Source organism: Camelina sativa, chromosome 5 (genome assembly GCF_030686135.1).
Source record: "Camelina sativa cultivar CO46 ecotype springtype chromosome 5, ASM3068613v1".
In the NCBI taxonomy this organism is placed as follows: Eukaryota; Viridiplantae; Streptophyta; class Magnoliopsida; order Brassicales; family Brassicaceae; genus Camelina; species Camelina sativa.
Window position 1 is genome coordinate 6,472,715 of NC_141884.1, and position 12,420 is coordinate 6,485,134.

The 12,420-nt window shown below is 36.3% G+C and overlaps 4 protein-coding genes across 4 annotated transcripts; 3 read left to right on the top strand and 1 right to left on the bottom strand.

Annotated features, from left to right (window-relative positions):
• The first annotated feature begins 304 nt into the window (after window positions 1–304).
• LOC104785860 (late embryogenesis abundant protein ECP63) lies at window positions 305–2,498 on the top strand. The gene is made up of 3 exons (XM_087513212.1): window positions 305–1,708; window positions 1,792–1,970; window positions 2,073–2,498. Exons 1-3 carry the CDS (start codon window positions 818–820, stop codon window positions 2,347–2,349), a joined length of 1,347 nt encoding a protein of 448 aa, XP_087369338.1. The 5' UTR covers window positions 305–817; the 3' UTR covers window positions 2,350–2,498.
• Window positions 2,499–5,056: 2,558 nt separating this feature from the next.
• On the top strand, window positions 5,057–7,905 carry LOC104785865 (sulfite exporter TauE/SafE family protein 4). The gene is made up of 10 exons (XM_010511150.3): window positions 5,057–5,435; window positions 5,660–5,819; window positions 5,910–6,172; window positions 6,264–6,312; window positions 6,414–6,469; window positions 6,566–6,652; window positions 6,730–6,780; window positions 6,871–7,110; window positions 7,203–7,296; window positions 7,380–7,905. The coding sequence occupies exons 1-10, from the start codon at window positions 5,271–5,273 to the stop codon at window positions 7,601–7,603; spliced, it is 1,389 nt and encodes a 462-aa protein (XP_010509452.1). The 5' UTR covers window positions 5,057–5,270; the 3' UTR covers window positions 7,604–7,905.
• A 910-nt stretch (window positions 7,906–8,815) lies between these two features.
• On the top strand, window positions 8,816–10,265 carry LOC104785866 (large ribosomal subunit protein eL24z). The gene is made up of 5 exons (XM_010511151.3): window positions 8,816–8,955; window positions 9,357–9,432; window positions 9,524–9,625; window positions 9,718–9,866; window positions 9,951–10,265. The coding sequence occupies exons 1-5, from the start codon at window positions 8,945–8,947 to the stop codon at window positions 10,105–10,107; spliced, it is 495 nt and encodes a 164-aa protein (XP_010509453.1). The 5' UTR covers window positions 8,816–8,944; the 3' UTR covers window positions 10,108–10,265.
• Window positions 10,266–10,388: 123 nt separating this feature from the next.
• On the bottom strand, window positions 10,389–11,450 carry LOC104788963 (homeobox-leucine zipper protein ATHB-22-like). Its single transcript, XM_010514720.3, has 3 exons — window positions 11,221–11,450; window positions 10,725–11,101; window positions 10,389–10,632 (listed from the first exon to the last, which is right to left on the bottom strand). Exons 1-3 carry the CDS (start codon window positions 11,303–11,305, stop codon window positions 10,555–10,557), a joined length of 540 nt encoding a protein of 179 aa, XP_010513022.1. The 5' UTR covers window positions 11,306–11,450; the 3' UTR covers window positions 10,389–10,554.
• Window positions 11,451–12,420: the final 970 nt, after the last annotated feature.

A 12,420-nucleotide genomic window follows, 5' to 3' on the forward strand; every position in this document is an offset into this window, starting at 1 on the left:
CAATTTCATTTGGTTTTATGAATATCAAAACAAAACTTTTCATATTTTATAATAATTAATCTTTGAACATTAATTATAAATTTCTAAACTTTATGATTTTGTATCCAAACAAATTAACTAGCAGTAAAATATAATAGGAAAATCCTAATAATAAAAAATGTTAGAAGAACAAATTAAAAAAATGGTGACCGAAGAAACAGAAAAAAAGAACTGGACAGTATTCATTTTGTCCCACATCGATTGTATAGGAGAAGAAGTACGTGATTGCTTCACTATATAACTCAAACCGAGAAATGGATTAGTCATAGATTAAGTATTACCAATTACTCATTGGTTTTAACTCAAATAGTTGGGCCAACCGCCGGTTCAATCACTGGGTCAACCACCGGTTAGCCGAGTTTTCCCGATTTCATCCGGTTCTTTTATTGTCCGGGTTTGAAGTGTAATCTGGACCGGGATACTTTCCGGTTCACGGTTAAACCGGTTCGACCGGCCGGTCCGGTCCAGGTTTCCAAAACATTGGTTTCTACACACTACATTATCGAAATGTTGTGTTCGAGAACACATGCATATACCTTAACTACTAAGTCATGTCCATGAACACTCAAGATCCATGCATGAAAACTCCACGTGTCATAGTACATTCGTCGGAGATAAAACGAAGTAAATGATACGTGGCAGCTGTTGCGTCCGCCTATCTACCACGTGGATGTCTAAACCGAAATAGAGCATTACTATAAGAGGAAACAGAAGCAGCTAAAGTGATAACACAATAGAAAAGATTCTTAAATTTTCAAGTAACCGAGCGAGAGAAGCAATGGCGTCAGACAAACAAAAGGCGGAGAGAGCCGAGGTTGCAGCGAGGCTAGCGGCTGAGGACTTGCATGACATCAACAAAGATAGTGGTGGCGATGTCGCGATGTATAAGGTGACGGAGAGAACAATCGAACATCCACCGGAACAAGATAGGCCTGGGGTGATAGGATCGGTGTTCAGGGCTGTGCAAGGAACGTATGAGCACGCGAGAGACGCAGTAGTTGGAAAAACTAACGATGCGGCTGAGGCTACGAAAGAAGGAGCTCAGATAGCCTCAGCGAAAGCTGCTGAAACGAAGGACGCAACCGTAGAAAAAGCAAGAGACACTGCGGGTTATACGGCGGAGAAGATGGGTGAATATAAAGACTACACAGTTGATAAGGCGGCTGAAGCTAAAGATAAGACAGCGGAGAAGGCGAAGGAGACGGCTAATTATACCGCTGATAAAGCGGTGGAAGCAAAGAATATGACGGCGAATAAGATGGGTGAATACAAGGACTACACGGTGGATAAAGCTGTAGAAGCAAAGGACAAAACAGCAGAGAAAGCGAAGGAGACGGCTAATTATACGGCGGATAAGGCTAAAGAGGCCAAGGACAAGACGGCGGAGAAGATAGGTGAGTATAAGGATTACACAGTGGACAAGGCCGTGGAAGCTAAGGATTACACGGCGGAGAAGGCTATCGAAGCAAAGGATAAGACGGCAGAGAAGACCGGAGAGTACAAGGACTATACGGTGGAGAAGGCGACGGAAGGGAAAGATGTTGGGGTGAGTAAGCTTGCGGAGTTGAAGGATAGTGCGGTTGATACGGCTAAGAGAGCTATGGGTTTCTTGTCGGGGAAGTCAGAGGAGGCTAAAGAAACAGCTGTGGAGACGAAAGACATTGCAAAGGTAGTCTCTTGGAACGTTATTTTCATGTGGAATGTGGAGTATATGTCGAATGGTTGATGTAATGTAATTGTTTGATGACATAGGAAAACATAGAGAAAGCTGGAGAAGCAACGAGACAGAAGATGGAAGAGATGAGATTGGAAGGTAAAGAACTCAAAAATGAAGCTGGAGCAAAAGCCCACGAGGCCTCTCAAAAGACTAGGGAGAGTACTGAGTCGGCAGCTGAAAAAGCCCAAGAGGCCAAAGATTCTGCTGCCGTAAGGTAAAAAAAAAAAATGATATGTTTGTTATATCTTTTCATGTTTTTGAGATCTGAAGGTAACGGCTAAAACGTTTTGTTTTGATGTGATTAAATCATATATAGGGGGAATGAAGCGAAGGGGACAATATTTGGAGCATTAGGAAATGTGACGGAAGCCATAAAGAGCAAACTGACAATGCCATCAGATATAGTGGAGGAGACACGCGCTGCCCGTGAGCATGGAGGGACGGGTAGGACGGTGGTTGAAGTCAAGGTGGAAGATACAAAGCCGGGTAAGGTGGCAACTTCACTCAAGGCGTCCGATCAAATGACTGGTCAAACATTCAACGACGTTGGACGTATGGATGAAGAGGCTCGCAAAGATAAGGGAAAGCTGTGAAAGATTAGAAAAACATAAATGTCTTTTGGACCTTTTTGTGTTGGATGGATCTGTCTTTTATGGGGTTTGTAGGCGGATAACGTTTTCTGATAACTTCTTAGTTTGTATTCTTATTTTCTATTTATGCAACTTTTGGAAACTTGTTCTAATTTCTCTCTAAATTATGGGAGTTAATCTTTGGCACTTGGCAGTGACTTCCATACAGTTTATGAAACTGTGACTAAGCATAACCTGCCACTGCAAGACCGAAGTACAATTTGTTTTTGGTAACCAATACTTATAGGTGTACGTGTTTTAGTTCCCTAATATTACTAAGGATAAAGTAGAAAAAAAACAAACATTGTTTGTGTATATTTGTTTGATAATGTGCTTTGATCAAAAAGTAGTAGGTTGGAAGAAAAAAGTTAATCGATCGAATTACGTTAATTATGTGATTTGATATCGTCGAAGTGAGATATTTTGGCTCGGACGAATTACAATCATGGATTTATTGATTGGCGTAGCATAAGAGGACATATTGGAAACAATGAAGTAAGGTTGTCTTGTTCGTGGAGGAGAACAAAGCACCACATGGGTTCGATTAGCCTCTCTATGGATATTCTTGTGGATCAAACGTGTTCCAATCACTGACATGGCTTGTTTGTTTCTTGTTTCTATGCCATCTTTAGTTTTGCAACTTATATACCAAGTTCTGATACAAACTCACACGTTTAATATTGGTCTATTACGTTGAATTTAAACTTTACATATAATATTTATTTTGACTATACATTCCGGTGTTTATGGGAATGTAAAGTGGTTGATCAGTGAATGACTTGATTCTAAGTCAGTGAACCAAATGATACTAAATCTTTTTACAGCAAAATTAGCTGGTTAGAAAGATTTGATAGTTGCTGCAGATTTATTCAAGTTATAGTAATTTTTTTTTTTGTTAGAATTGTATGATAGTGTAGTTACAAGATTTTTTGTTTGTTTGTTTGTCTGGTCCACTAGTGACTCATGTTTTAAAGTTCTTTTAACTTTATACGGGATGCGACAAGAAACTCTACAAAGGAAACGTCGAATCCTGTGAAAATTTGACTGGAAAGGATAGCCGAGAGGTGGAACCTCTATCCTAAACGTCAAACAAATGATACATATTGTCTTTATATCTCCAATCTTTTTTTTTCTTTAATTGGAAAAACAAATGATAGTCATATTACATTGGAGATCTCGAGGAGAACTACAAAAGTTGCACCAAAGTCGATAAAACCATAAAAATTCAACTAAGCAAAAAAAAAACAAACCCAAATTCATCTACTTCCATAACGTCTTGGTCACACCCAAGACATATGTCCAGAAAAGTCTCTTAAAGGTCATCCACTTGATTACTGATTAAGTACATTTGGAATGAACATGTCTTTGTACATTATTGGTAATAAACTGGATCCATGAGAAACAACCTCGTAAGCTGGATTTAGCATGAAAACTTCACACCCTGTAGCCCGTTTTGGAATTTTTATGATTTTATTGATGACGTTTTCGAAACTTTCATTTAGCATCAGTTTTGTTCAAAACTAGACGCCTTTTTATAAAGTATTTGGCTAGTTGCATCTTGCTTGATGTCTTTGTAACCGTGGTTGGTATCTTCAAAGAACAAACTTGAGGGATGACTTGAAATACTGAGGAACAAATGAGTCTCTAATCTCCTCCGTCTCTGGAAGATTGTCAAATTCCAAGTCGAGTGAGTTCAGATTCGGGCAGTAACCAAGAAACGTTGCAAACATTCCCCAAGAAGACTCAGGCAACGAAGCATGCAAGCAAGTCAAGTCAAGTTCAAATGTTTTTTTTTTTTCAACGTATTTGGGTAATATCAATGTGGTTTATTGATATTAGCTTTCAAAGCTCTCCAAGTTTGTAGCAATTCAGTGATAAAATTGTTGTTTTATTTTTAGTTTACACGTTGCACTAGTTGTACAAATGCTATTTTTTCTTTGAATCGAATTTAACATTTTATTCAAAAAATATATAAATATATATATATATATATATCAATATGGTTTACACAATGATGCACGTACGATTCTATATAAATTTTCCGAGTAATTAATATTGTTGGCGATTGACCTAGTTCAACACATTAATATTATTATTATACCTTGTCTGTAGTTATCTAATATATTTTTTTTGTCATAAGCATCAAAATTAAATAACAACATTAAAAATGTTAGTTAAGATTTTTTTTTTTTTTTTCTCATATAGTATCTTCTGTGGAAAATAATTACGGGCCTTGGTCATATTTATGACTTATGATTGATTTCAAATATTCGGATTTATACAATCATACATCAATTATAGCTTAAAAAAAAAATGTTTGCAATATCGTAAAAAAATAAAATAAAAATCTGAAGAGATTTATCTATTTAAATCTCGTCCGCTATTCAGATAAGGCTATCAATCATCACAGCTAACGATTTAAGGAATAATATTTTCTCACGTTGAAGAAAATAAATCAAAGTTCATTGTTTTGTTTTGTCTTTACTTTCCTATATAATTTGAAAATTATCTCCTTTTATGGACTAGAACAAGCCAAGATTACAGCCTCAAAAAAAAATTGTTGAATAAAAGAAATCAAATACGAATTTTCCAAAACAAGAAAAGAAAAAAACAACAAAATCATGCCACGTGTAAAACATTCAATAAAAGGTAGTATCGTAATAGTATACGCAAGACCACACTTGATTATATTAAAAAACATCATCTCTCTATCTATCTCTCCGTCGTCACCTCTCCTCCTCCGACTCTGTTTTTTTTATAAGACGTATCTCTCTCTCCCTCTCTCTCTCTGCTTCTTCACCACCAGGACCAGACCAGAGACAAACTTTTTTCTTTTCATATTTGGTGTTTTGTCTCATTAAGGGGTTTTGTAAATTAGAATAATTATGGGATTGTGGAATGGGAAAGGAACCGGAGGATTTATCCTCTACCTTCTCGTAGGTTTCTCCGTCGCCGTCTTCTCTGTTTCTTACGTCGGAGACACATCAAACCCTCATCTTCATCTTGTCTCTTCCTCCTCTCCTCTCTCTGCCACCGAGAAAGTTTGGCCGGTAAAAATTAAAGTTTCTTCCTTTTTTTCTGAATATTTCCTTCCTCGTTAACTTCGTCATTAAAAATCATTTTTGAATTGAAAATTACTTAACCCGATTTGGTATTAAGTATTAGCAAACGTGTCTTTGACTTCAAAAAAAAGCTTTGGAAGAATCTATATAAAAAGTAAAAAAGTGAAAATTTTGACTTTTTGATTGTTTTGTATGAAATTTTGTGAAAGTAGGATTTGAAGTTCAGCTGGAAACTAGTTTTGGCTACTGTGATAGCGTTTTTAGGATCTGCTTGTGGCACTGTTGGTGGTGTTGGAGGCGGTGGTATCTTCGTTCCTATGCTCACTCTTATTCTTGGATTCGATACTAAATCCGCAGCTGCTATCTCCAAATGTAACGAATCTTTCAATCATTTTATAGTTTTTTTTATTTATTTTTTCTTTAATGAGAGAATTGTTTGATGTGTTGTTGATGATGGTGAAGGTATGATAATGGGAGCATCAGCATCATCAGTTTGGTACAATGTAAGAGTACGTCATCCGACAAAAGAAGTACCAATCTTAGACTATGATCTTGCTCTTCTCTTTCAACCGATGCTTCTTCTCGGTATCACTGTTGGTGTTTCTCTCAGTGTTGTCTTCCCTTACTGGCTCATCACTGTCCTCATCATTATTCTTTTCGTTGGTACTTCTTCGAGATCTTTTATTAAAGGCATTGAGATGTGGAAAGAAGAGACTTTGTTAAAGGTTTAGTTTTGTGACTCTTCTTCCATCAAACTGAATATGTTTGAGACTTGGGATAATGAAAATGTTTTATGTGGTTTTGTTTTATAAACAGAATGAAATGGCGCAGCAACGAGCTAATATGGTTAATTCCCGGGGAGAACGTGCGTAAAATGCTTCATACTTATGATTTGTATTTTCTAATGTTTCTTGATCTTATACGTAACACATTGTTTACTCTCTTTTGTTGATTCTATTGTTGCAGTTTTAATCGACACAGATTATGAGCCGCTTTACCCCAGAGAAGAGAAGTCAGAGCTGGTGAGCTAATTAGGTGTATGCAAGATGATTTTTTTTTTTTTAACTTGTTGGCTCTTCAAGACTTGCATAAAGATTCAAGAACTTGTTTACTTGCAGGAAATAATACGCTCCAACCTCAAATGGAAACGGCTTCTAGTTCTGGGTACTGTGTGGTTGGCTTTCTTGCTCATCCAAATTGTCAAGGCAAGTCATCTTCTTCTAAACATTCTCAATAATGTTGATTTTGAGCTCTCATTCATCTAACTCTAGGTTTTATACAGAAGGAAATAAAGGTCTGCAGCACAATATATTGGATTCTATTCGTCGTACAGGTAATAATATATCTGCTCCTGATAATCTTTGATTGTGGTTTGTGCATTTACTAAATCAAAGTCATTTGGAACCATTTTTATCATTTGTAGTTCCCAGTTGCTTTAGTGGTTTTTGTATTTGAAGCAATGAGATTGTATGGAGATAGCAAAAAGAGGCTGAACAGTGGAAACACTGAATGTATCTGTGAAGCTACGATCGAGTGGACTCCTATGAGTCTAATCTTCTGTGGTCTATGTGGTGTTGTTGGAGGTGTCGTAGGTGGTCTCCTCGGATCCGGTGGTGGATTTGTTCTTGGCCCTTTGTTACTTGAGATTGGAGTCATCCCACAGGTACACACAACAACCCTATCAATATATGATTTAAAACCTAAAAATCAATCATCTTATTTTCTTTAATCATTTATTTATTGTTAAAACAACAGGTTGCTAGTGCGACAGCTACCTTTGTGATGATGTTTTCTTCGTCTTTATCCGTAGTTGAGTTCTATCTCTTGAAGAGGTTCCCAATCCCATACGGTAAGATCTCTTAAAACACACACACCGGGAGAAACTTTAAGAGTAAGGAAACTGATGGTTACTAATCTTTGTTTCAATGACAGCAATGTACTTGATGTCGGTATCGATTCTTGCTGGTTTCTGGGGACAATCTTTTATAAGAAAGCTCGTGGCGATCCTGAAAAGAGCGTCAATAATCGTGTTCGTTCTATCAGGAGTCATTTGTGCAAGTGCTCTGACAATGGGAGTGATTGGGATAGAGAAGAGCATAAGGATGATACATAACCATGAATTCATGGGATTCTTGGGTTTCTGCAGCAGTCAGTAGTGAAATCTTAAATTTGAACAAAAGTTTCCAAAGTGTTCTGCTTTGTTGATTCATTGGACAATTTCGGTTGTCCAGCATTACCATTATTATGAGAACTAGTTATATAAGATCAGATTGTATTTACTTGCAGTCCAAGTCATTTGTGCTCTGTTCTTGGTCAATACATAAGTTGACCATCTTCAGAAATAGAGTGTGTGTTGTCTAAATTATTGTCATATCTTTGTATTCAACGTTGTATTATTGCATCTCTGCATGCTTGCGAGAGAAACAATAAATAATTGAAACAAGTCTTTTTCTTCTCACATATTCGATGTAACTACTACAAGTAAAAATAACGTGTTTTTGTAATATTTCTAATTGGAGGGGTAAATAGATATGGACTTTGCTAAAGATTGTTGAATAAACAAAGCCATCTTTTTAGACAGTTGACTAAGAAAAAATCATTTTCAGACGCATTATTTTTGGGTTGACAGTAACTTCACACAAATCTAACCATAACATTTATTGGAGGTCGTACGTACACAACACAATATTTATTGAGTGATTAAGATGTTTTAACGCAATAAATATTGTGGTTCCTATAGTTGTATCAACCCACATGATTAGAGAGTTATGAGATTGAAATGGGCTGATTCGGATCACCTTGGTCCATCCACCATGTGACCAGTCTGTACTTAAAAACCCATTAAGCCTTGATTTTATTTGGAATTTATGTCGTCGGTTAAACGTCAAATCCAAAAAAAAAAAATGAAAGGATTTGACATTAGAGATATCAGGTGCGCAAACCAGACATGAATTGGTCCTATAGACGTCACATAGATTACCAACTTTTATATTTCTATCTAAAAATAACCACTGATGTCTACCCCAAAGAAAATGGTTATCTTCGAACATTTCTATCAATAAACAACATTGATGTAACTTAGTTTCTAATTGTTCCGTATTGATATTGGGTACTGATGTTTCGGATAATGTTGCATTGATATCAAAACAAAGTTTGGACGCAAAACAAATAAAAAGAAGAAGTAGTTTTTTGGAAGCAATAAATTCGGATTTTAAATATGGATGCTCCTTCTTCTGAATTCTTCAAGTTCGAACGTGTTGCACAATGACTTTATTTGCTTCGGCTATGAAATGTGTATTTTACTGAGGACTTAAAAAAAATTGTTTAATGGGCTTAACGGTACTACAAATCCTATTAAATGGGCTAAAAGGCCCATTAAATTCCTTGAGAAGCTAGGGCTCAGGGGGAATTCCCATCCGCCTTATATACGATCTGGTTATCAAAAGCATAGACTTTTTAGGGTTTCGAGTGAAAAGAGTAACAAGCGCGGCGGAGCCATGGTTCTCAAGTAATCAATCTCTATCTCTCTGTTCTTCGTGTTTTCTCAGCTCTCATAGGGCATACATTATTGCTAATGATCCTAGTGAATCTGAATATGCTACTGTCAAAGATGCCTTTTTGCTAAAAATGAGTTTTTTTTTTTTTTTTTTTACGTTAAGATCTGTTTATCTATGGTCAAAACTGTCAGCAATTTGAGATATTTTTTTCTTTGTGTTCCGTAAGAACTAGGTCTTGTTGCTCTGTATATTGATCTTGATTGTGTTGGTCTCTAACTGAAATTTGAAGAATTCAGTTTGCCCTCATTGTTGTAATCCACAATGAGATGGCTTAATGTGTGCTGTGTCAGTGTGGTTCGATGTAGAAATGTTGAGTGATGTCTCTAATCATTTGACTATGATTGAAATGTAGGACTGAGCTTTGCCGATTCAGTGGCCAGAAGATCTACCCTGGCAGGGGAATCAGATTTATCCGTTCTGACTCTCAGGTACTTATGGTGTCAATGTGTTCTCTATGTATCAAGACTCTGTTTGCTATGTCTCTGTATTGACTTTATCCATTTCATGATGATTCATCAGGTGTTTTTGTTCCTTAACTCCAAATGCAAGAGGTACTTTCACAACAAGTTGAAGCCATCTAAGCTTTCATGGACTGCCATGTACAGGAAGCAACACAAGAAGGTCTTAACTCTTCTTTGTTTGTTTGCTTCTTGTTTTCTTGTTTTAGGACTATTGAATTCTGGTTCTGACCCTTGTTTTATGATCTTTTCCAGGACGCAGCGCAAGAGGCTGTGAAGAGAAGGAGACGTGCAACCAAGAAGCCTTACTCAAGGTCCATTGTCGGTGCTACTTTGGAGGTTATTCAGAAGAAGCGAGCAGAGAAACCCGAAGTTCGTGATGCAGCCAGAGAAGCTGCTCTACGGTTTGTTTTCTTTACACTTACAACACTCAATCTTTTGTAACCTTGGAATGTGATTGATTGAAAAGGAATTTGTTTTTTCTGCAGTGAGATTAAGGAGAGAATCAAGAAGACAAAGGATGAGAAGAAGGCAAAGAAGGTCGAGTATGCTTCCAAGCAACAGAAGTCTCAAGTGAAGGGCAATCTCCCCAAGAGTGCTGCACCCAAGGCTGCTAAGATGAGTGGTGGTGGTGGCAGACGTTGAATGGAGCTATAGAGTAGCCCCACTCATCTCTCTTCACTTATCTCTGTTTCTTGTTTTGACATTTGTTTTGTCACCTATTTTTTTAGCTTTGCACCAGATCTAATATATTGTACTTGAGGGTTTTTCTTCAGCTTATGAAACTTTTTGTTTGGTATCAATCCTCTGGTTCTTTACTCTTGATATTCAAAAACTGCACTATAGAATTTTCAACTTGGCTCTAGGACACTGTTAGCCTAAACGTGAGATTTTGATCAAGCATTTAACGAGTTGTAGCTTTAGCGTTTTATGATAATGTATTCTTGATAAACCTCGAGAACTCTTCCATGAAAGTTACTTAAACGAATACTTGATACAAAAACAGAGCAAGCTAAGGAAAGTGTAACTTATGTTGAACCTAAAATACAATTTTGAGCCACTTTTGAAACCTAACTTGACCCGTTGCTGCCTCTAGCTGAAGGCTTTTCCCCAGTTTTGCACCTTCTTGTTTGAACCATTCTCTCTTATCATCGATTTCAGTTGTATAAGCTGTTGAAACAAAGTGAAAGTAACCCCAAGGAAATGTCACTTAACAAAGATAAATTTATTAAGTTACTACTATCGATTAATGAGTTAATTACCTCTTCTTGTAGCAATTCTTTTTCTCTACAGACAACATCAAACTCTTGCCTTAGTGATTCATAGAGATGCTCTAGTTGTTTGTTCTTCCACCTGGCTTTCCTGTTCTGGAACCAAACCGCAATCTGTCTCGGCTGCAGCCCGAGTTCTTTGGACAGCTTCATTTTCCTATCCGGACTCAGCTTTATCTCTTCTTGAAAACTTCTCTCAAGGAACTTTAGCTGCTCGCTCGTCATCTTCTTCTTTTTCTTCTGCTGTCCATTGTTATTGTTGCTTTCTTCTCCATAACCACTTTCAACCATTTGTAGAGGGACATGAAGCATACCTTGTTGTGCACCTACCATTGTACCTGAAGCGAGACATCTGTTGTCTTGGTTTCCTTGAAATTTTATACAATAGAGAGTGACTTGTAAGAAGTCATATAGTTGAGTAAAATGATTAAGCATCAATCATAGAAGTTAGCTCCATTAACACCAAATACTAGGGATGCATATGTACCTTGAAAATGGTCAAAGTTGTAGAAAGGAGAGATGAAGTTGGAGGAAGAAGCGCCATCGATGAAGGAGCTACTCCAATATTCCATTCTTTGTCTTGTTCTTTTTCCTCTTTTGTCTATTTCTGCGTACAACAATCACTTTCAAGTGACTACTTTTTAGCCAAATAAAGGAATGAACAATTTTGAGTTTGATTTGGAACTTGGAGTTAAAAGATGATGTGTATCTTTATATGCAAATGTTAGTACATGCATGTGCACTATATATATAAGTGAATATGGTTGAAAACCCTAGTGGTTCAGTTTTTAACTAATTGGGTCTCCGTCAAGAGAAATGTGTAATGAAAGCGAAAGGTTTCCCACTTTCTTCCATTTAAGCTTTAACCGAGTAACGAAGAGTCCAAACAGTGAGAGTAGAATGGGCGGTGCGGAACAAGCTAAATAAATGTGATTAGTGTGAAAATAAAATAACTGAACAATTGGTACAAAATGAGGTAAAGTGAATTATTAGTGATTATTTAAAAAAAATTTGAAAACTTTTATTTTATGCAGCTTATATTAGTCCAATGCATGCAGTAATGTGAAAGAAATATTTTAAGACCCAAAATATTTAATCAAAAAGTCAAATTTAATTATCATATAGTATATAGTACATTTTAATTATCATAAAGTCAAATCTAAACCCTAACCAATTCATTTGTAAACCCAAACCGACATATAATTTTATTCTAATTTTAAAAATCTAAACCAAGCTAATATTTAAATTTCCTTAAGTAAAAGTATACAGAATTTGTTTCCTTAATTTGATTTGCTTTTTAATTTAATTTTGATTTATTTTTTAAATGAAATATTAGATGGAAGATTCTGATTGGCTGAGAGAAGAAGGGGTGAATGGAGAGGGGTGAACCTAAGTATTTTTCTTATTTGTCAAAATATACATTTTATTACACTGATATTCACAATAATTAGTCACGTACATTCTTCATTTTATTTTATTTTTGGTGAATTAATGTGGATGTCATCAGTGTATATGAAGAAGTAGTGAGAGTTGAGAAAGTAACAGTAAAGATATAGAGGTGAAAAGGAAAAGAGAGAATGGTCCAGATTCTACTTATATACAAATGTCGATCACTCTCTCTACCTTAATCAACCACCAATCTGACATTGTATCAATTCAAACTTCTACTCTCAGTCTATAACATTAG